Source organism: Nymphalis io, chromosome 6 (genome assembly GCF_905147045.1).
Source record: "Nymphalis io chromosome 6, ilAglIoxx1.1, whole genome shotgun sequence".
Lineage (NCBI taxonomy): Eukaryota > Metazoa > Arthropoda > Insecta > Lepidoptera > Nymphalidae > Nymphalis > Nymphalis io.
In genome coordinates, this window is record NC_065893.1 from 3,852,772 (window position 1) to 3,877,767 (window position 24,996).

Sequence of the window (24,996 nt, forward strand, 5' to 3'; positions counted from 1 at the left end):
GAAATACTACATAATAAAATAATTTAATAAAATGATTAAATATATAAATTACATTATATACATTAATTACTAATAAAAATCACAGATTATACAATAATAAAAGTAATTTAACAGCTATGATTATTAGTTCAATAGATTCAAAATTATAACACTAAACAGATGGTCAGTCTCTTTACAATATTAATATATTTACAGTGTTATGAATGAATGAGTTATACTTCAACTTTGTACAAAATTGAGTTATATTACATACCTGTCTTATAGAGGTATGTCTCACTACTGCTATGTATTTTGGATTTGCAAAGAGAAATAATGATATTTATAAAAAAGACTTCACAGCTGGCTACCTTAAGCCAACCTTCCCTGGAGAAACTCGAGACTGCTTGAGGTGGTGATTTTGTTTGGTCCACACATTTGGTTTTTGTTGGTTAAAGTGCTTATATATTCAATTGGATGTGCTTGAAAAAAATCCCTTTGTTTTAAAAACCCCTTACTCAAAATCTATTATTTGAGACGGGACTTACTTTACTATAGCCACAGGAAAAATTCATTTGCTAAAAATTTTTAAAAATGCCATACTATAACAATATCTTACTCTGTTTTTAAATGAGATTTTTCATTCTTCTCCGTGATAACTGTTCTATCAGCAGACAACTGAGGTGAAACTGTAGAAATATTTGGTATTGGCAAGTCTTCAGGTGTTATAAAAACCTCGGCTACCCATTTAAATCTGTATAATAAAAAGATACATTATATGACTGCAGTAAAAATGACACCGAACGAGACTGAATAATTTCTACTATCAATGCAAACTATATTCAGTTGCTACAGGAACAGAAGGAATTAATTTAAAAGCAATGTGCCGAAAGCATGATATAAAGCAAATGAATATGATTAAATAAAAGCTATTTTTAATCATGATGATTTATGACGGTTAAAAAAATGAGAAGTAATGATTTTGTTCATTTGACATTACCACACCAGCCCATATTTCAACTATATAAGAGTTCTATCATAAAATCCACTTGTTTATTTGATTGCTAAAATTATATCAATACAATATGGGAGAAAATAAAAATCATTTATTTTTTTCTATATATTTTTCAAATGCAATATCAACGTTTGGTACAGATAATACAAAATGTATAAAATTCACACTAGAATAATATATTGGCTAAATCAACAATCTAGACACAAGAGTTATTCTACATTTTAACACTAAGTGCCTTTAATCCTCTTGTAACTTTATAATAATTAGACAAGGCAGCACCTCAAATAATTTATGGTAAGGAATACAATAATATATATTTTTTCATCATTGTTTCAGTTAAAATTTCACCAAATGAAACTCAAACTAAAGAAGAAAAAATCTTAAATACTATTAAATTATATTTATTTTAGTTTAATCATTTGAAATAGATTATTCTATGAAAATTATCTGTTTATGTTTAACATATTTCGACATTTGCTAAAATAATTAAAAAAAAAAAAAGTTAAATTCTAAAAGGTCAAGAATAATAATATATCATATTACTTCATATTGATATATCCCGATTTATTTGACATGAGTTAAAATTAACAATGTTATTTATTTATATTAAAATGTTTGCATGAACCAAGTGGTAATTAGTGCGTTAGTAATGGCAGTCTCAATGATCCTTAAGCTTTCGACCCGCAGCAGCTTTAGAGATACGGTACGACTAGACAATTTTTAATAATCCTTTAGAATTCTAGATAATTTCACAACACCAAAACCTTGCTATATAGCTATTGCAGGTCATCAGGTTTATAATAACTTTGGATCAATACGCACATACGTGAAATAAAAAAAAATTACGGATATAGCATAGATAACATAGACATAAAACAATCGACAGATCTTTTGCTAATTTTAGTATAAATTGAGCAAACAAATCAAGTTATCAAGGTCACACTCTTGTTTTTAATTTACGCGATTAATCGATTTCATAATAATATTTATTTGTATATTTATACAAAAGTGCAACCTCATTGTAACATAACTTTACCTTAACTAAACAGTCTTGAAATGTCTTTTTGTAAATTATTTTAAATGCTTACAAACAAAAAATTTCGAGACCATACGAATAATCATTGAGTCCCACCAAATATTCTTAACATTTTCACGGCTAAATATAATTTATACTAAATTAATAAGCTAAGTCAAATTTAGACCATCTCTTTTTACACAGATAAAATAAATAATCTCCCGAAATAAATTCATATAATAGTTAACAAATTCAGTCTCATTGGTTAAAAAAATCAAATTAACTTAAAGATCTGCAACCTTTCCTCAAAAACATTCAATATACATTATAATGTCAGAATTTATTTAAAAAAAATCGTAAAACAAAATACATTTAATTCGAAATTCGAAATATTTAAAATAAATGCATAGTAATTAGAATGTAAATTAATAACTAAATAATTTCATTATTATCGATTACTGATTTTTATGAAACTTTATTGTAATTTACTATTTTTATTATTATTTAATACTATACATTACTCACACTACATAAACGCATCCTACACAAAGTAAGGCTAGTTAGAACTAAGATAAAACATTTGTGATATCAAACATGGCAATTTACATTAAATATATATTTAAACACTAAATATATCACGCCACACATTTAATATTATTTAAATTCGAATTCATACAATAAATAATAAAAAAAATAGTCCCAAGCAGTCACCGTTATATAAAAATATAGTAAAAAATCGTTTCGATTAAATATAATATTTCAGTGAAACAATACAGAACAGTAGGATAGTTTAATGAAAAGAAATTCATTTTTATAAATAATAGCACGGGTTCGACCGGTGAGAGAGAGTGACTGCAGGAGAGAGTCAGTTGTTGAGGAAAGAGACGCAGTGCGCGACGGTGTTGACGTTTTCCACCAACCTGTTGTAGAGCTCGCGGCGCACGCTGGCCGTGAACTTGCTGACGAGGCACAGCGTCACCGTCGCCGCGAAGATCGCGTTGTACAGCAGCACCAGCTTGAAGTTACCGAGCCATTCGATGCGCCCGAACTCGCCCAGCAGGTCGAAGTTCGTTATACCTTTACGGACGGATTTATTCGTTTAGTATTTTGTCATTAATATCATTTTCGAAAAAAACCAAGGATAGGACGTAATTAGTGAAAACTTCTCGCATTTATAAACGTATTTACATTGCGGACGAATAAGGGATCAAGTTTGTAGGTTCGCATAGTATTCAAATTAATTAGTGTTAAATTATTAAAAGTAACGTAAATTAATTGAAAAAATACAATGTGAACCATTGTTGCATTGCTAGGCGATATAACATTTACCAACATGAGCCACTTACGCAAAAATGTACTGTATGTAATGAACAAATATTTGTACTAGGTGCTAACTTCATTGTACAGGTTTTGAACAACAGCCATACTTTGTCTTAGGGGTTATACGATATGAAGGGGGCGAGCAAGATACGGGTTACCATATCCACGAATATTAGATTCATTTAGCATTGTAAATATTTAGTTTCTCTTTCTCATTTATATTTTCGTAGTAAAATCGACTCGATAAAATATTATTAATGTAACAAAATCCTGATTAAGATTTCGTAATACGATATTAGGTCTGAGTATGGTCTAGACTAAGTCGAAATCAAAAATCTTTATACAGTTTAGAAGCGTTACACTTACTTATTGATTTTCATAAATCTACCACCGGAACGGAACTAAGCACCTAAGGCTCGAGAAGAACCGACGAAAAACACGGTTTTTTTTTTGATCTCCTTTATATAATCGAGGGGGTAGGGGTACCTAGTATCTTGACGAGCAGCGGCTGCGCGGTGGAGTGCGCGAGCAGCACGGCGCAGAGCGCGATGATGCGCGCGAGCGGCGTGCGGCGCGCGCGCGGCAACACGCGCAGCGCGCGCATGGGCGTGCTCAGCCCCGTCAGCGACGCCGCGTGCAGGTACAGGATGAGGAACGCCTCCAGCGTGGCGCCCGCCCAGCCCAGCTTGGACAGCGACGCGATCCCGAGGGTGAATTGCTGCACAGTTATCAATAAATAGAGTCAGCTAGCGCTGCAGATTGGCTGGCGGCGGAGTAGAAATATTTAGATGCATAACGTTCACAGAAACTGGACAAATATACATCGATCGTTCTATAAACAAATAGTTTAAGGTTCTATGAGAAATTCATTGGCGTTTTGACAAAAGTTGCAGTACACATTGTGACGCGAGAACTTGTGTAATCTCCAATTAATAATAAAATCTTCAACAAATAAGTAATTACCCGAGTGCTAAGCGGCAATGCCTTAATTCCTATGAGAAGCTCCAGCGTGTTTTGCAACACCATAAGAACTGTTATGGTAGTCAGCGCGAGTAGGAGCAGCATCGCTAATGGGTACACCACATTCCGCTGCAGGGACGAGGTCTTGCGTTGATGTTCTACTTGCTGAAATATTTTTAAATATAGAACAATTGTTAAAAAGTATATTTTTTTAAAGATTTATTAAAAAAAAAAAATTGTTTATATTAAATAAGATATCACAACTGTTATTTTAATTACATTAAAAATATATAGAAACAAGAGAGTGTAAATATAAATAGTATTTAAATTTTCGATTTAAATCAATAAATAATCAAGCGTTACTTTCGCCTACAGCGGAATCGTTGTTTTTAGATAAAAAAGCATATGATCTTATTACAGAAAAAAACGGTTAATTTGTTAGTTTATTGAATCATTGCAAATCTGTTGGTTTTTTGTTGGTTTAAAAAAATATCCAGCCCGCTACTTTATTTTTGCCGAGGGCCTAAAAACCTTTGTAACCGTCCCTTATCTCAAGTCCATTTAGCAGATTTTTACTCAATATATATATGTATATACCAAAAAATGGGATATATTCTGGAAGAATCATTATTGTAAGAATATATTTCCATTCGATATACAACGTCTGTGAATTAAAATCAACCTGATTTTATCGTTCCGAGTCTAATCGATTATTATCAATGTTACATTACCTAACTAAAACTTGAGTACGTTTATCATAAGCTATATATGTGCCGAAAAAGTTTTATTATATCGTTATTAAATCTTATCTCTGACAAGTCGTATTTCAAAACAATTTCTTTTTTCGGCGTTCAACTCATTTCATTGATAATATCCACTCAAATATTAGTGACTTTTTTCAAGGAATCTCGATAGTAATTTTAAATCGTTACACGAACAATCTTATCCGAGTAAAACTTTTATATGAGCTTTTTTTTTTATAGAATAGGAAGGTGGACGAGCATATGGGCCACCTGATGGTAAGTGGTCACCAAACGCCCTTAGACATTGGCATTGTAAGAAATGTCAACCATCGCTTTCATAGCCAATGCGCCACCAACCTTGGGAACTAAGATTTTATGTCCCTTGTGCCTGTAACTACACTGGCTCACTCACCCTTCAAACCGGAACACAACAATACCAAGTACTGCTGTTTTGCGGTAGAATATCTGATGAGTGGGTGGTACCTACCCAGACGAGCTTGCACAAAGCCCTACCACCAGTTATGCTTATGCTCGTAAAATTTAAAGTTTGATTTTGGATGCGATAATATTTCGTAATTTGTAACATATAAGTGTGTTGTCACGTGTACTGAGTTTTTTTTAATAATATGTATTTCAGATAGTCAGTAGTCATTAAAAAAAGGAAACAAAAAAATTTCAAGCTTTTTTTTTCATGAGACTGACTTATTTATGAATTATTCTTGTATTTACAAGGTTTCTTACTTATCGCAATGTCGGACGATTTGTATGTATGTAAGTAAAAAGCAAGCCACGCGTTATGATGAATGCGATATTTTATACACAAAATACATTTATTAACTATATCCGCTTAACAGCAATAGATTATTCGATAATTTAGATAAGGTATCCATGACGTTTTTGTTCATTCAACAATTTATACATAGATATGATTAAAAAATATTTTGGCTTTTTACACAAATTAACAATCATCCAATTTCCCAAGAATTTATTTTTTACCTCTTACCTTATCAATCATTCTTGTTAGGTTAGGAAGGATACTAATAAATAATAAGTTTCTTATTTGCCTACTACAAAAACACACCTTTCTCATGGCGACAACTCTTTGAAGTCTCTCTTTAAGACCAGCTTGTAAGGCTCCATTCCTCAATCTCAGCAGCGGGGTACCTTTTCCTTCGTACGAGGAATTCTTGCTCCCTTTCGACATCGACGCGTCCGAGTCCACGGGCGCTGATATGTCACCGCGATCTGGGTACATGGGTTCTGGTGATATGTAACCAATGCCTAGAAATAAACAACTTAAGTTTAGTACAATTTTTTTCGTTATATATTTCCTAATATTAATTTGTAGTTACTAAATTCACACAACTGTATGTACAGAGGGGATTTGGTTATGATTTGGTATTGTATTAGTTTGGCTGGTTTAGTGGCTAGCTTTTAAAGCCGTAGATCCCGAGATCCTGGTTTCAAGCCCCGCGTCCGGCCATTTAAAAGCAGAGGGCTTTTCTGTCCAAAAAATCTCAGTTGCAGCTTGGAAGTTGGAAGTTTTACACACACTCGTATTTAGAAAGACACATAAAACCATTGATCCTGCGCCTGAGCTCTTTCTGGTCGTATCGGATTTGCCGTTCCACCGGATTTTGAAAAAGACAGAATCACACAGATATTGCACCAATGCTTGAGCACACTCTTGTGCATTATAATATTTCCTGCGCAGTGTGACCAAAATCGCACACCGAGATATAGTGTACAATAATAAAGCTCAAATAAATAAGTTTTTTTGAGTTTTGAGTAGGATTGAATATTAGTATCGCATAGAAATTACACATTTTTACGATTATACACTTTTGTTAATAAGAATACTTTTTCTATAAGCAGAATATTGCTAAAGTACATGTCAGGATAATCGATAAATATATATATCGATGTTATATTAGAAAGCATGGAATAAATTAAGACAACTTTACATGAAAGAGTTTAAGTTCGTAGTCATCGTATGTGGGTGATCATTTACATAGTGTTGCCATTAATCAAATAATTATGCATTACTAATTCCAATAAATATCAATTTAGACAGCTCGGAGGAATTATTTGTCAGTTAATTTCAAGCGCTTTAAAATTAGCATTATTAGTTGTTATATTCATGAGCACTTGCATTATTATTCGTCCATATAATGAATATCAAAAGTTGTCGGAAGTATGTACGGCTTACAAGGTTTACGCCTATGGTCGCCGGTTAGTTTTCCGCGTTTTTAAAGTCAATAATGTGAAGATTTTGACTTTATTTGTAACACATACTAACACTCGATCCTTCTCAATATATTTTATGGGATTCCCCATTAAAGGATTACATGATACACGACAGAAACAAACAAAATGTTTGAAAATTACTAACATTCCAGTGTATTATATAGACCGTGGTAATAGAAATTAACGAAAATCGCAGTCTGTATATACATAAATATACATAAGTGATATGTACAAAGATTATGAGATATGAGGTGTAGATAGCTGCATTATTGGAAATGAAATTCAAATAAAGAACAATGCCAAAGAACTGAGCGTCATGTTATCGACCAATGAGCTTGGATAAAAAAACTCCTATATGTATCCCGGTAATTGTTAATCGATAAAATGAAAGTAAGATTTTTTCAAGTATTTTCCAATAGCAAAAACAATAATCAGAATCAAAAACAATTATAGGTTTCTAATATAACGCAAGGAAATCTTTACGATAATAATCCTTAACGCCCCGATAATTTTGTATTATATCTGCCTCGTGAGTAAATCGAGACTCCTTGTTCGAAATTCAAATATTTAATTATTATTTACAGTAAATAATAAAAATAAAAGCCTAATTCATAAACGTTATTTAGCGAGTGATTCGGTAAACAATGCTGTGTTCTTTCTTTCGAAAGTCAAATCAGTAATGACAGAAAAAGATACATCCATGTTTGACTAAACAACAGCTAAGCAATTAAAAATTAAATTATATTTTATTTTATTAAATTTAATTAAAGCCAAAGGTTTTTATAAAAGATACTTTAAATTATAAAGCCAATAAAGTATCATTTATAGATAAGACGAGATTCTCCTTTTTTTATACATAAATATTTTGCCGATAAATATAAGCCTAGTGGTTAGAACGCGTGAATCTTAACCGATGATCGTAGTTTTAAGCCCGGGCAAGCACCACTGTATTTTCATGTGCTTAATTTGGGTTTATAATTCATCTCGTGCTTTACGGTGAAGGAAAACATCGTGAGGAAACCTGCATGTGTCTAATTTCATTGAAATTATGCCACATGTGTATTCTACCAACCCGCATTGGAGCAGCGTGGTGGAATAAGCTCCAAACCTTCTCCTCAAAAAGGGATAGGAGGCCTTAGCCCAGCAGTGGGACATTAACGGTCTGTTACTGTAAAATATTTTGACTGATACTCATGTGAGCTACACGAGTAACAGCAATTTTATACTGTACGGCTAATTTCACCACTTCCACTAAAACACAAGCAACGCGCTTTTATTAAATTCCTAACAAAACAAGAATCAAGTTAAAAAGTCATTTACTCATAGATAAGATTGTGTACCTAAATACCTACCTTACCGTTTCATTATCTATACTTTAAAAGTAGTCAAGTGAATTTTAAATGGACACTTCGAACTATAAAGACGGCCATCGGTAGGGCTTTTTTATAGTACATGTAGTAGACGAGCATATGGGCCACTTGATGGTAATTGGTCACAAACGCCCATAGACATTGGCATTGTAAGAAATGTTAACCATCGCTTACATCGCCAATGCGCCACCAACCTTGGGAACTAAGATGTTATGTCCATTGTACCTGTAATTGCACTGCTCCCTCACCCTTCAAACCGAAACACAACAATACCAAGTACTGCTGTTTTGCGGTAGAATATCTGATGAGTGGGTGGTACCTACCCAGACGAGCTTGCACAAAGCCCTACTACCAGTACTCATGCTCATTTATTACTACTACACAGGTACTATACAGGTAATATAAAAGTTTGTTAACAGAAATAGCTATATCAGTAGAAAAAACACATTTTTCATGACCTATTTAACCTTTCAAAGGTTCGTACTAAATGTGTGTCACGAATGCTCTCGATGTCTCTGAAAACTAGTACAAGTTGAGTGCTGTACGAAATTATTAGATGTAAGCCAAGTATGGCGTGGTAAACATTCGTCAAATATTTACGAACAAATCATTTCGGGAAATGAAATACGGATTCTTCATTATGACCATGAAATTAAACACCAATTCAGTTTGCACAGCGGAAAACTTGCCGGAGTAGTCCATATCAAAATGTTCCCGACTTATATTTAATTATATGCAACCGTTTTGCATCATTAACGATAATGCGATTTAAAAAAAAGCTCATCAAGCTGATAACGGCTGGTTATACGATACAAAAGAATGATTCTTCAGTCACGCGGTATATATGACTAACGGGTACATTACAGCGTCATGTCGTATCGTCTAATCTCACAAAAAAATTATTCATTAAGACAAAACTCTATGTGACAAATGCACTTAGAATATTCACGTAGATTGTATTCATTGTAATGTCATGAGAATATGAAAAAATTACGTTTCTTAGATTACATATAATTAATTAAGCCGAGATGGCCCTGTGGTAAGAACGCGTGAATCTTAACCGATGATCGTGGGTTCAAACCCGGTGGTGCTTGCACCACTGAATTTTCATGTGCTTAATTTGTGATTATAATTCATCTCGTGCTTTACGGTGAAGGAAAACATCGTGAGGAAACCTGCATGTGTCTAATTTCACTGAAATTCTGCCACATGTGTATTCCACCAACCCGCATTGGAGCAGCGTGGTGGAATAAGCTCCATAAGGAGGATTTAGCCCAGCAGTGGGATATTCATAGGCTGTTACTTTACTTTACTTTATAAATCTTCAAAAACACATCCTAATTGCTAAACAAGAATTATTTTCATGTGACGCACGTAGAAGGTCGTGTCAGTTTGGAGGTCAGCGTGTACGTCTTTAAATGCAAAATTCAAAAATTGATATTGTTGTGTTCCGGTTTGAAGGGTGAGTGAGCCAGTGTAATTACAGGCACAAGGGACATAAAATCTTAGTTCCCAAGGTTGGTGGCGCATTGGATATGTAAGCGATGGTTGACATTTCTTACAATGCCAATGTCTAAGAGCGTTGGTGACCACTTACCATCAGGTGGCCCATATGCTCGTCCGCCTTCCTATTCTATAAAAAAAAAAAAAAAAAATGCGAAGAGATATTTTAAAATTATTTAACAGTAGCTTCATACATATCCACATACTTGAACATAATATTTAAATCTCTGTTTACTTGTGTTCATTTGTTTTAGTGATGATTTTAATGTTTAAAATCTTATGTTATATACATTTTAGTCGCCATGGAAACAGAAAAACAAATATAAATTCGTATCATACGAATAAAATATAGGGTAATATTTTTAATTCCGTATAGTGCAAAATGATTACATACGAGCTTTTGTACAAACAGTAACAAAGTCATCCGAGGTTTCGTTCGCCTGCACCTTGGAGGTTGATATACAGTTACCTTAAACATTCATAATATGGTAAAAATATAAACCGATATAACCAATAGTGCGTAATTAATATATATAAAAGTATAACGTTTAAGTACGATGCTTGTTTGTTTAATATAATTATGTATATTATGATATTTAAGGTAATCTTCAAGTATGAACGTACTGATGCCAGGACTAGATGGGCTATTATATTTAGCAAGTATATAGGTTACATATACTTGTTAAATAAATAAATAGCCCATCTGACTGCCTCCTTGGTCTAGTGGCTTGATGTAAGGCCGCAGACCCGGATGTCCTGGGTACCCAGGTCGGGCCAATAAAAAATTATTGGGTTTTTCTGTTAGAAAATTCTTAATAGCGTCCCAATTCGGATTGCCGTCCTATCGGATTTCAAGAGTGAGGAAAGAGAGAATGCACCTGTGTTTGCGCACACACTTGTGCACTATAACATCTCCTGCGCAGTTGGCTAATCTCTCTTGAGATTAGCCGCCGTGGTCGAAATCGGTCTGGAGGACATTATTATTAGGTTACATAAAATCACGCTATGACCCGTAGGACAAGAGAAGACGAAAAGAAAATTTAATGGAGATGAAGCAAACATTGCAGCTAGTAATATATTTTATTAACTTACCCGTAGCCAAGGAGGTCTCGATCCGCCGCCTAATCGTGTCCTCCTCGAAAGAGTATACATAATACTCCTCATTGAGATCTCTTAGGAACTGGGGCTTAACGAGCACGCCACCGACAACTCCGAACAATCTGACGAATCCCAGCGGTGTGAACACTATAATAGACAAGATTACGATGTATAATAAATAGAATCATAAGTATAATATACTCCGTCCAGTAGGATCTTAGTTTCGATAATTTCCACAATTTTGGAACAAATGCTGTACTCCAAAAAAACTGACCGCTCAGTTTTACTATTTTTTAATAGACGTCAAAAAAATTAGGGAGGTAATCGCTTTGGCCTGTTTTGTTCCTCGATAACTTCGACGAGTGTGATTGGATTTAGATAATTCATTTCATTTTAGACCATCTTTGTTGGTAAAAAGCAAGGCTAAGGCTAGATATGAACACGGACTCCATAACTAGTTACCGGAAGACTTACTGCAAATGTTAGAAAAAAATCTTCGTGTAGGGCATACTTTTGAAAGATTTATTTGTTTTAAAAGTATATTTTTACATCCCATCACCTCATTTTCAACTTATTCCTTTACAATTACATTTATAGTTTCAGTAATTTCATAAACAAAACCTGCTGCCATGCTCATTCACTTGACCCAATCCCATTTCTACCACAAATAATAAAACAAGAATATTATTTGCTGGCGCGTTTCGATGTGAAGAGTGAAGGAGTTATTGTAATTACAGGTATTGGCAAACCACAACATACCTAAAGGTGCGTTTTCACTAAAATAGCTGGATAATCTGTGTTTACAACTTCTTGCAATTCTTTTGAAATCATCAAAAATTACACAATATTAGACGCAACTAGACATTAAAGGAAATAACAAATTATTGCGTTTTCCTACATACAAAATATTTTTTATGCAAATATGCACTTTTGAATTATCATGTTACAGGATTGAATTAGATGTAAAACTACAATTTCAATTCTAAGATCCGTATTTGTCATATATTTTCGTCGTTTTTAGAATAATTCTGACTATCAGTCCCATGCCTAAAGAATATATTGAATACTCGCGTTTTTTTTAACAAACAAATATGAAACACGAGCAAATCATAATCATTCCAAAATTTTCGCTATTTCAATAAAAATTACGCGTTAAAATACAATTAAGGTTTAAGTACGGAAGGTTTGACGCAAATACAGTCATACGTTAAAGTTCATTGCGGTTCTTTAAGGATTCATCGTATGAATTACATCCTATGCATATATATAAAATATATAAAAACTGTCCGTATAATAAATTACTTGGTCCAAATCTATTTGAAACAAATACGTTTTATTCAAACGTGACTTAAAAAACAAACTATCACGAAATTAAAACGAATTAAAAAAAACAAGCAATTGCGTGTTGAGAAGACGGTTCCGTACTATTGCACTTCTCGTTAAAACCTAAATTTATTTTGAGGTTTTTTTGTAAATCAACCTGCCAACTCAACTTAACCTCTACATGATAGGCTCGACATTTTCATTCTCTAATTTCCATGAAACTCCAATATCACAAATAGTTTAACCATGTACGAGTACCTCATTTAAGCTTTTATTTCATGAAATAGATTCGGAGAAAGGAGGCTGTGTCAGATGGACAGACAGGCGATTCTATTAAGGTTTCATTTATCACCGGATATACGAAACCCTTAAAACAAATTACTTTCCTGTAAATAAACTTATCTTTTATTCTTTAAATAGTAACCCACGTGTTTTCACTATCTTAAGCGCTCTGTAATCCATCATAACGTTGCATTGCATTTAAAATATTAAAAATAGACGCACGCTTGAATGTAACACACACACATATATATGTTATTCCAACAAGCTGTTTAAACAAAGTAAACATAAAGATTTGCGATAATATCATAATATATATTATCTATATAAGTATGTATTTACAAAAGAAAAATAATATACGTAGTATATTAGTTGTCTGATTTCCATAGTACAAACTCTGTACAAGCTTAATTTGCAATCAGATGGCCGTGTGTGAAAAGTGTCCCAGGATATTATTATTATTATCATAATATCAATACATATTACGTTAAGCGTTTTGTAACTCTGACACGTGAATAAATTATTATGTAATTACATAATGTCGTTTCGTCATATAAGAGACATTCATTTCCTCGGTATTTGCGACGAGGAAATTGGTTGCGACTCTGTATTTATTTATGCTACCGCTAAAGGTTGGAAGCACACGCCGTTAAAGCCAGTTCAAAATAGGCGTGGAAAAAGGAAATCTTGATCTCTTTGCCTTGTTTATATAATAAAGACAATTACAACAAAGACAATTTACATACAAATTGAAGAATTCGTTTGTAGAAAACACGAAAATGTATAGTAATTGACAGTTATTTGATATATCACGTAATCAAAGATAATACGATTGAAATCGTTTCGACTCGAATCGAATGTAAATCTTAGTTGGGTTAAATCAATATTTACTTTAAGTCGAATAATTTTTTTGTTGTTTAAAATGTCATGCGAGTGGCTCTTTTTTAATTTAGAAATATTGGCGATCTAACTGTGGAAGACGGACGTTTTATTCAAACGTCACTTAAAAACAAACAAACACGAAGTTAAAAACGAAGCATGAAACCGGACAAATGCTTGTCGGAGTCGCGCGAAGTGGGTTCCGTACTACTTTCTCATGAAAATTTAGACTGGATTCGTGTTGAGGTTTTCCTGTTAACTACGACTATCGGTTCACTGACTATATACCAGTTTTGATATTTTCCAAACTCTAGTCTCAATTGCTACGTGAAATTTCCTTTAATATGTATGTAACTGTTAATGAATTTTAAAATAAAAAAGGAGATAATTTAGTTTTTCTAAAAACTTATTCAAAATGAACCTACAAAAGTATGTTATAAAGTCAGTACGTTGAGAGTAAAATAGCATGGTTAAATTTAAGTGCCACGTTTCCTTATGTGGTGTTACAAAATGAAACGATTCTGACTTGATTTAAAATAATAATAATACGGTATAACCGTTGGTTTTGCGAGTAGCAAAAATAGTTAAAACAATCTGTTTGTCTCATATATATATTTATAAAGAAGGCGCGCGAACGCTCGTCACAGAAGCAGAATATAACTTTTTAGTGCGAAGTTTAGGTGATACGATGACGGTGTCATAAACTATTTCGTTTTAGTTGTTTTTTGTTATTAGTTATTATTCATTTAAAACAATTGATGTTATTGTTGATTGTTATTTGTTTACTTTTAATTATAAGGTCATATAGTTATTTGTGTATTATTTTTTTTAAAAATCATTTCAACTTATGGTACATGTAAGAATATCTATACTTTTTAAAAAGACTAATTGGCCAGTGAGTTCAAATTTCAATTTAAGCGTTTGTTAGACGCTATTATAAATCACCTTGACAACGGTATCTATGTACGCTGTTAAGTCAATACAACAAACTATAACGAAACTGTTTACACAAACGACGGACGAACAAAAACAATCTCGATTCAATACACAATGAGTAAGAATATGATAACATCTAATCCGGCATTGAAAGATCACAAGCAGATGGAATTAAACGAAGAATGGAATAACTTTATGAAACGAATCGGCGAAGTATCGACCCTTGTCAGGGATCTCGCGAGCGGTGACAAGATCAAATCGGAGGCTGCCAAAGCAATAGCTGATCAGTATCTTGAAGGGAAAATTGTAGTCGATGAAGATGTGAAGATGACGATAAAAGAAAATCGAACGTTGATTAACCAAAAAGCTTTTGAAACGTTCAAAAATAATGATACAGTAAGTGACAATAATAAAAAAAAAACCGTAAAATATATTAAACTTTTTTTAAAAACAGGTGCTTCACTTATTCAGCTCAGTCTATTGAACTACGGGTTATGGCAGAATTCCTCACGATGTTAACCTTAGCAAATTCGGCAAATGAAAACTCAGGTGCTTGTACAGATTTGAATCTTCGAACCATGTGTTCTATCCATTGATCTATCACGGTACTGTTCTTTATTTTGAAAATGTTTTATTATTAACAGTCGTACTTTGCATATAATAAAAATAGACGAGTTGCTGTAATTCGGGTTATCAGCGCCGCTGTCGCTACCGTACGTGTCTAGTGGCATACATAGCGTGTATATTTGCGCAGCGATTATTCAGGTTATTCACTAGACGATTTCATTGTTCTGCATCCGTATGCATTACATACGCCAAGATAATGTTCGGTTCGCGTTCATAATGGACTGTCTGTAAATATCTAATCTATTATTATATTATTCGATCGTTCGATATAAAAATAGTATTAAGACATGCCGATGAAAACAATTTGGCTCGTGCATCTGTATAAATAACTCTTAAATGTTTTTTATTTATTGAAAAATATATATAAATACAAGCAATTAAATAACAACAAACAACTCTCAACTAAAACTCTGATTGCCATCTGAAACCATTGCCATCGGTAATGATAATTTTGTTTCCCTTATATTTATGTCTAAAACAATATATAAACACAGACATATTGTTTGTTTTTTATATGTCATAACAAGAACGACACAAACATAGCCGCGAAACTATACTAGTATTTTACGAATACAAATTTTTAAATAGCAGACAGTAGATCAATAAATCGTTCACCAAAATATCGTCCAACGCATGTTAGTCTCTAAAGATTATATTTTTAGTTGTTACTTTTAACTATTTTATTGCCACTGACGTCTATCACAGTGAATCTTTTGACTTGTACATAACTATTCCAATCGTTTAAATAAATTTTATATTTTAAATTGTATCAAATATTCCACGTGCTTGTATATACATAGGACATAGATTCACAGGCTGTTGAAAGTTGCAAAGTCCTTTAACGGTAAACGCGCGTGCCCAACATTCCGTAAATTCTAATAGATATATACATATATATAGCTTTATAGATAAAGTTTGTGATTTCAAAATTGAAATGCTTAACTTATGATTATCAATAACACAAAAGCTGGTTTTGTTAAAATTAAATAAGTGCAGTTACAACATAATCTTATCGGCTTTCCTTAAAAATGTATTGAGGGCATTAAGTATTATTCAACACTATATAAATTAATTACGGGTTTAATAAGCATAATATTTTTTTACTTCTTAGGGAGAAATAGATAAGGATGCATGGATGGCAGAAGTAAGCAAAGATGCTGAACGTCGTGCGTTGGATAAAAAGATACGTCAAGAGAAGGCGGATACATTAAAAACTCAAGCCGTTAAAGCATTTCGTCGAGGCGAATACGACAGAGCACTATCTTGTTACAATCGCGCAATAGAACAAATCAAAGACAACCCTATGTTGTACTGCGACCGCGCATTAACTAATATTAAACTCGAAAACTTTGACAAGGTAAGATCTATGGGAATGATATTATATATTATAATTAATAGTAAAAAAACACATACATTTTTTCCTATTGTTACACAGATATTGGTTTTTGACGACGAAACCAATCAACAATAGTTAGTTAGTCGAGGTCAATGTCTTGCAGCAAACATAGTTGATATGATGGATACATTTGTGTACGTTAGCGAGGACAGGTTTTAGTCGATAACAACAAAGTATTACGACGTACTACAGTTATCTTTTAGAATAAGTAGCACGATGTAATGGTTAATTTTATTAAGGTTCATATTTTTTTTTAATTCATGCCCTCTAAATGTACATACTGATGGGCAAAGCTCTTGAGGAGCTCGGAGCAATGCCACCTTGCTCAACGTCATGTAACACATACAGATTTCCTTCACCGCCGAGCGCGAGGTGCTTTATAAAGACAAATTAAGCATATGGAAACTCGGTGCTTGCTCCGACTTGAACTCACAATCTTCCGTTAAAAACCACATGTTCTAGTCACTGGGCCATGACGGCACTTCATATTTAGGTACTAACAATTTATTACAAGTAGTAGTAGGTAATTTCGACGGTCCGTTTTATTGATCGGAATTCAAAACGTGATTACCAATAACTCATCGCTGTTTGTTTTATTTTAAATCGCGTTAAGATTGTTTCTTTTTAATAAGTATTCGATACACGATTGACTTTTAAAATATATATTTGAATATATAATCAATTATATGTATATTGCAAAAGAAACCAGTTATTGGACCGATTATTTTACTCAAAAAAACATACGATACTTATAAAGAATTTTGATATTTTTAAGACAGTTTAAGAGATTTAAACTACAAATGCATAAAATTTTATTTCCCAGGTGATTAACGACTGTGAGTGGGCTTTACGACTGAATGAAAACAGCTTCAAAGCTCGTCTCTATACAGCGAAAGCGTATAAGGAATTAGAGGAAAATGATAAATTCGAAAAATGTAAAACAGAATTAAAAGAAATATTCCCCCAACATGAAGATCTTGTTAAATACTTTTTGAATGAAGAAGACCAATAAATCAAATGAAAGATTAGGTCCAAAATGTAGAAGATAATCTGCATTAGAGGATTGCACCAATTTATCTATATAATTATAAATATACCTTCTATTTGGTAATAGAGAAATTTGTTTTTACGTAATGAGATATTCAAAATTAAATTATCTATAGCGATTGATAACGATATAATGGTGATAATATTAATCCACTTTACGAATATTACTCAATAAATTACCGTTTGGTCGATCATTTTTTTTAAATCGTTTTGATATTTTTTGTCTCTTTAACTGAATTAAGTTTAAAATTATATTAAAAACGATAGATCCAGTAAATATTTTACACTTCACAATTAAAATAATTTCTCGAGAAGGTGCACGTTTTCCGTAAAAAGATACGATGGTAAGTTAATAAAGCGAAATGGGGACAAACAAGATTCTTCAATAATGCTAAACCATTAAATACAACATCAGGGTCAATGCCTGTGTACACGATAACTTTACTTGCAGCGTCAATTTCGAATTGTGAATCATCATAACATAGTACCTAATATCCAGCAAACTTTGCAATACATCTTTAAATTTGTTTGTAAACAAATTAAACAAAATCCTATACGTATTGTGCGTGAATTTTATACGTGTTGATGATGTGTACCAAGTGTCATATATGGCGATCGCTTGAACGGTATAGAAGTTGATGTGCTGCGCAATACGAAAGTAACTATCTATCTGACTGTTACGCTTTCACTGCTATGTCACTGAACTGATTTTGATAAAATTTGGAATTAAACAAGCTTGAACCCCAAGGAAGGACATACCCCACCCCACACACGCCTATCTAGTAAAGCAAAAAAAAGTACATCTGCCAATTTTCATAGTGAGCAGTCAATATGTGTCGGAAGTCTATTCATCTCAAACATTATACCAACATCAATTTTAATATAAAGATAAACTCACCCAATAACATTAAAACGCCGACGAATGACACGCAAGAGTAAAGGAACGGAAGATATGTCCATAAATCTGTAAACAAAAATAGCATTATCATGTTTTGTTAGTAAATAACAGCATAATGAATGGGAGTGCGTTTTATGTACATTGAATATTATTAAAAGCAAATTATGAGAACACAAAAGGAGTTATTATATATTTTTAATTTATGTATCATTTGTTGTTTTGAAGAGCATAAAATGTACTACTTAAGAACAAGAAGGATATATATTATAGAAATAGTAAAATAAAATACATTTGTACGAACATGAACTACACGCCCAATACTACAAAAATTAATAAATATTGATCCAGTAATTAATTAATAAGAACTTAATTATACACTTCATCATTAAAATATATATTAATGGCCAAGGCCAAAGGCCACTAAGGCACTAGGCCATCTAGTGGTAAGAACGCGTGAATCTTAACCGATGATCGTGGGTTAAAACCCGGGCAAGCACCACTGAATTTTCCTGTGCTTAATTTGTGATTATAATTCATCTCATGCTTTTCGGTGAAGGAAAACATTGTGAGGAAACCTGCATGTGTCTAATTTTCAGTGAAATTCTGCCACATGTGTATTCCACCAACCCGCACTGGAGCAGCGTGGTGGAATAAGCTCCAAACCTTCTCCTCAAAAAAGGGAGAGGGGGCCCTTAGCCCAGCAGTGGGACATTCACAGGCTGTTACGGATTAATTATAAGCATATGAAAAGATTAAGACACAGCAATAATCTAAGACAACTTATTTTTTTTCTTTCTCAATAGACATTTTAAAAAAAATAAAATGTATTGTCGATAAACAGTTGCAATTTAAATAAATCCCTACCTACGACTAGCTAACCGTTTCGACCACGCATTTGTAAAACAAGGATTTTAACCTTATAATTTTTGACCAACTATAAGCATTTGGAAAAAAATATTCTATTCGGCCGTAGTGTGGAAACGCAGCACGCGCCGCGTATTCTGTCACGTGGTTACTTATATATACCTCGTAATATTTCTAAAATTTTCGAATTGCAAATTGTAATATTTATCTACATAAAACGTTTTTAACGAAATGTTATTTATATTGATAAGGATTAATACTTCGTGACAATGAAATTAAACTGAAGTGTCGTTATTTTATTGCCATTGTTTTCTTTCGAAAGTTCCTAAGCCAACATTTTTCTCCTCGACTACGGCGGTATATTAGCTATAATATTTTAAAAAATATACCATATTATATTAGCACACTATATAGCCTATGTCAGTGCTTAAACAACATTCTTTAATAATGTAAAAGTTTTTAAGTGAATCGCTAAAAAACAAACAAAGCTTGTCTCTAAAATAGTAATAATATTCGTACGACATCAGAGAGATATATATATATTATGTAAGAGGAGGCCTATAAGGAATGAGTACGCTCTTTTCCTGAAGGTTGCTATGTCATATCGGTTCGGAAAAGTCACCGGCGAAAGCTGGTTCCACAGCGATTGTGCAAGGCAGAAAATGTCTTAAAAATCGCGCTGTTGTGGATTTCCTGACATCGAAGTTGTGAGGATGAAATTTAGAGTTCTGGCGCGATGTCCGGTGGTGAAATTCAGCAGCCGGGACTATAATCCAAGCAATTCCTTAGAACATTCCATAAACAAGAGGATGCAGAGTGATAGTGACATAAAGATTAACTTGTTTGAAAAAAAAATAAAAGGTCTGGGAAGAATTTATCAGGAATAATATTTTACCGGTTTTAGATACGGTTAAGGATATAACTATTTCAGATGATACGATTGTGTCGGATAGTATCAGTTAAGGATTTTAAGGAATTTTAAAGGCAGCAACGTATCAATCTGTGCAAAAAACAATATTAACAATTTCACAATAAAATAAAAAACTATCCAAAATCCTGGAATGTATTAGACCTAATGTAGTATACATTGTATAAATAAGAAAGTTACTCTGTCTGTCAGTTACGGTTTCACGGTTAAACCAGAGAACAGATTTTGATGAAACTTGATATGAACCAAGCCGCTACATTTTGTAAGACTAAATCAGATTGCAATATATAATTAAGATGTGATACGAATTCATATTAAATATTACTTTTTTTTAAATTAAAAAAAAAACCACTGGAGAGTATCTGTCATTGTTTTATATTCATTAATAATAATCTATATTTTTAATCTGGCAACAAGAGCATTGACAGATACTCTTTTTGGCGGGAAACTGATAGACTTAAATCCTCTTTACGAGCATTGCGGGCTTCGTGTTGAGTCTCGTTTGATAGTAGAGTTGAAAACCTCAACTCTACTATCAAACGAGAACTGTTTATAAACATACTGTTGCTGCGATATACTAAAGATACCTTTTTATATAAAAAAATACGAGTAATACGAATACAAGGTAATTATATTCGCGGCTATACGATCATACAGGTTAGCTTGATAAAAAAATCATACTGTAATTTCAAATAACTATTGAGCATTTTGTAAATAATAGCCGTGCCCATTAAAATAAATCTGCATTATGAAAAGAATTTAATAAGTTATAATTTATGTTATTGTCATATTTAATACAAAACGTGATTTTTGCTTGTTTATTTTTTATATTGTATATTTAAATATTTCGTACTTTTATTATTTAGTAGCTCTATTTTGACTACCGGTTCCGAAAAATATTATATTATGATTAGTCAGTTGAGTACTAGCAAGAAGCTCGCATTGTTTGGTTTTTTAAAAAAGAGGAACGGTAATTTTTGAGTTGTGAAACAAATTGTATTACCACTATGGATAATATTGAGTTATATTAAAATAATAAAACTGTTAAGACGGAAAAGTGTTTGAATTTTAATACCTTCGAAATTAAGAAAGTTTACATACATGAGATTGAAATAACGACCACAGAACAATAGTAGCAATGTAATGCCAGTCAATTAGGCACAAATAAAACCCGAGGCAGATGGTTCATTACACAAACGTAGCGTTCACTGCATTGTTCTCTTGACCCTACTCAGGCCTACATCCTGTATCAGAACTATGTACACAATGTATACAAGCCTATTGAAAACTTCTCTAACCGAACATAGTACTCGTAGATTTATGTTATCAGTTTATTATAAGCGTCCGTATAAAAGATGTATCTTTTATATATATTAGCGTATATTGTATAGCGTATGTCGTTGGTAGATGAATCTAGTTTCTGTGACGTGTTACTGCTGGCAGGATCAATATAATACGCGTCAAGAACGGGGAGGGACGTAATTCATTGATGACCCCTAACACATTACACTAGGCCTTGGCATGTTTGCATGTCATAAGTCTATTAGTATATTTTACTGGTGGTAGGGCTTTGTGCAAGCTCGTCTGGGTAGGTACCACCCACTCATCAGATATTCTACCGCAAAACAGCAATACTTGATATTGTTGTGTTCCGGTTTGAAGGGTGAGTGAGCCAGTGTAATTACAGGCACAAGGGACATAAAATCTTAGTTCCCAAGGTTGGTGGCGCATTGGATATGTAAGCGATGGTTGACATTTCTTACAATGCCAATGTCTAAGAGCGTTGGTGACCACTTACCATCAGGTGGCCCATATGCTCGTCCGCCTTCCTATTCTATAAAAAAAAAAAAAAAAATCGTAAATATTAGCTTCTTCAAAAAAGGACCAGATTATAAGAATAAAAATTTTGAAAAACAATAATTTAATACAGTCAATTGTTTTGTTTTCAAAAGTTAGAGCATTTTGTAATACTTCAAATAAATTATAAAACATTGCATTAAAATTTGATCTTGAACTTTTAAATTTCCCATAAATTTCACTTCAACAAAAATTAAAAAATAATAGAGGAAACTATGGTTATATACAATATAGACATATTCTAGTTAATTATATACAAATACTTAAGAATTACATTGTGTTAATGAACAAAAAAACCTGATTCAAGTTCAGTTAACATTTAATGTCATGTACATATGTATTATTTTAGAAATCAGAAATACCCAATTGTATACTATTAATTTTATTAATAACTTAGTTCCATTATTTATTAGGAATATTGCATATTTAGTGATGCATTAAATAAAATTTAATATAATAACCTTTTTATTTTAGTAAATATTAACTGTATGAATGTGACTCTTATGGTATTCTGTGTCACAAAAATAAAAAAGATAATTTAATAACATTGAGTTCTTATTGCATTTATTTATAATAAACTTGATCACTGTTTTTTAAAAAAATATAAATAATATAGACATCCCATCAAATTGAAAAAAGAATAACTCTTGAGATAAGTGGTAATATACAAACAAACATTACTATATTTATGATGGTATAGTTTTATGTATGTGTCAATGATGAGGTCACATTTGATTGAGTGCAAAGGTAACAAAACTGTTGCTAAACAATCTGTTGTTTTTGCCTATGTACATTTTTTTATGAAACTTACATATTTTTTGCATGTTATTGTCAGTGGTAATGTTTAATGTTTGAAAATACTATTTCAATAACAATACTAAGACTGAATATTATTAATATATTGCTTATTAAAAAGTTGGCCATATCTCGGACATACTATGCATGTTTTGTATTCACACACACACATATATATATATATGTGTGTGTGTGTGTGTATTTAATTTACTTTCAAAATGAATTTAAAGTGTGAAAATAGTACAAACTTTTTAATAACAATGACACATAAAAGTAGGAAAGTTAAAAGAAACCTAAACAGTACTTTCACTTAGAAGCATACTTCACAATCAGTTGACAATACTATAAATACTTTTGTGACATAAATAGATACAAATATACAGAAAAAGAAAATCTTTACAGAATTCATCAATAAGTTTTACTGTTAACATTTTTAATTTAAAACAAGAAACACATTCAAATATACTTACTCAGTAGAGCATCCAGACTAGAGCGGTCCCCTTCCAACCAAGCAGATATAACATATGCTAACCCTAGCATGGCAACACCAAGAAGCGCCAGTACTATAAAAGTCTCATACACACGTCCCTTTAAACCTCGGCAACCAGGAAAACCAGTGGATTCAGAAAATAGGTATGCAAACGGTAGAAATACGAACAATGACAAGTTGGAGAACAGGAACACATGATTCCATAATCCTAAAACAAAATTATTTAACATTTACTTTTACTGAATGGAGAAGGGCCACTCTGAGCAGTCATAGTTTATGTCTATTGAACTTATTATACCTTGTATTTATTGAAAAATTGCTCCTAATGTAGATTAATCTCAATGCTGTTCATTCATTCTTTATTGTAATATTCAAAATTAATGTTAAGAATATTGATATCATCAAAATAAGCAATTTTTAGTAAGTCTTAAATATATATATTTTTTATTATATCTTGTAGAAAATTAATTAAACCAATAATTACTATTTTTTTATCAAGTCAATGAATTCTATATTTGTATACTCATAGCTAAAATTTAGGATTTACACATTACAACAAAATAGCAAATAAACAATACAAGTGGATGAAACCATTACAAGTTCAGTAAATATAATTTTTCAATAGATATGAATTACCTTGTATTAGAGAACTGTTCAGCCATTTAACATAATAGCTATTTGGGTACAATATGAGCACTTCATTGCTGACTATTGATACGGGCAGCAGGAGTGCCGAGCCCAAAGACACGGCCAATGCAAAAGTGCAAAGCCATAGGCTTATTCTGTATACCTTCACCTCATCTTCGTCAGCCGTAAAATAATCATCGCTATCGCGCCGACGAAATTTCTCGATTAACATGAACGAGAAGAGGTACAGTAATATAAACAAAAGCAGGAATATCTACAAAAAAATGTTTAAATGTTACAATCGTATTACTTCATATATTTATATTCCTCATACTTCATATATATAGAGATAAAATAACTCCGAACATATAGAGGACCGAACAACTCACAATCTGCTCTCGAACATTGTTATGAAAAATCTGCTCCCTCAAGTCTGCCTCTTCATCATCCATCGTCTTCTTTTCGATATTTTATTTTATCTCTTTATAGAATTTTCCTTTATATCGTTAACACTGAAATTGCACTTCATTTTCAAAAATTACACCATCCCCTTTTGAGTACTAAATACACACAAGATATCTTCAATTATAAGTTATTTTTAAATGGCGTTACAATATTATACTGAAAATTACGTTTTTTATTTTTTATGAATTACTTATATTATTTGCTAAGGTGTAATGCTCTAACGAATGATGTAAAAACACGACTAATTTTTTTGATCAGCTGCAATGACAACAGATTAAACAGTAAACCGAAGTGTCAAGAAATAGGCGAAAAAGGTATAATTCATCCTGCTTAATTAA

The 24,996-nt window shown here is 32.4% G+C and overlaps 2 protein-coding genes across 2 annotated transcripts; one reads left to right on the top strand and one right to left on the bottom strand.

Moving 5' to 3' along the window:
• Positions 1-89: 89 nt before the first annotated feature.
• On the bottom strand, positions 90-24,901 carry LOC126769099 (protein Lilipod). Its single transcript, XM_050487641.1, has 10 exons — positions 24,583-24,901; positions 24,203-24,467; positions 23,547-23,774; positions 18,633-18,698; positions 11,242-11,394; positions 6,111-6,310; positions 4,290-4,451; positions 3,813-4,044; positions 2,927-3,083; positions 90-730 (listed from the first exon to the last, which is right to left on the bottom strand). The coding sequence occupies exons 1-10, from the start codon at positions 24,643-24,645 to the stop codon at positions 592-594; spliced, it is 1,665 nt and encodes a 554-aa protein (XP_050343598.1). The 5' UTR covers positions 24,646-24,901; the 3' UTR covers positions 90-591.
• Positions 14,748-17,855, top strand: LOC126769104 (RNA polymerase II-associated protein 3). Its single transcript, XM_050487647.1, has 3 exons — positions 14,748-15,060; positions 16,403-16,648; positions 17,511-17,855. Exons 1-3 carry the CDS (start codon positions 14,779-14,781, stop codon positions 17,697-17,699), a joined length of 717 nt encoding a protein of 238 aa, XP_050343604.1. The 5' UTR covers positions 14,748-14,778; the 3' UTR covers positions 17,700-17,855.
• Positions 24,902-24,996: the final 95 nt, after the last annotated feature.

Excerpts from the sequence above, each read along its gene's own strand:
- LOC126769104 (XM_050487647.1), top strand. The coding sequence starts at position 14,779 with ATGAGTAAGAATATGATAACATCTAATCCGGCATTGAAAGATCACAAG. Across the intron at positions 15,061-16,402 it reads CGTTCAAAAATAATGATACA|GGAGAAATAGATAAGGATGC; the intron begins GTAAGTGACAAT and ends TTTACTTCTTAG. Across the intron at positions 16,649-17,510 it reads AACTCGAAAACTTTGACAAG|GTGATTAACGACTGTGAGTG; the intron begins GTAAGATCTATG and ends TTTATTTCCCAG.
- LOC126769099 (XM_050487641.1), bottom strand. The coding sequence starts at position 24,645 with ATGGATGATGAAGAGGCAGACTTGAGGGAGCAGATTTTTCATAACAAT. Across the intron at positions 23,775-24,202 it reads GAACAGTTCTCTAATACAAG|GATTATGGAATCATGTGTTC; the intron begins GTAATTCATATC and ends ATTTTGTTTTAG. Across the intron at positions 731-2,926 it reads CGCCGCGAGCTCTACAACAG|ATTTAAATGGGTAGCCGAGG; the intron begins GTTGGTGGAAAA and ends TTTATTATACAG.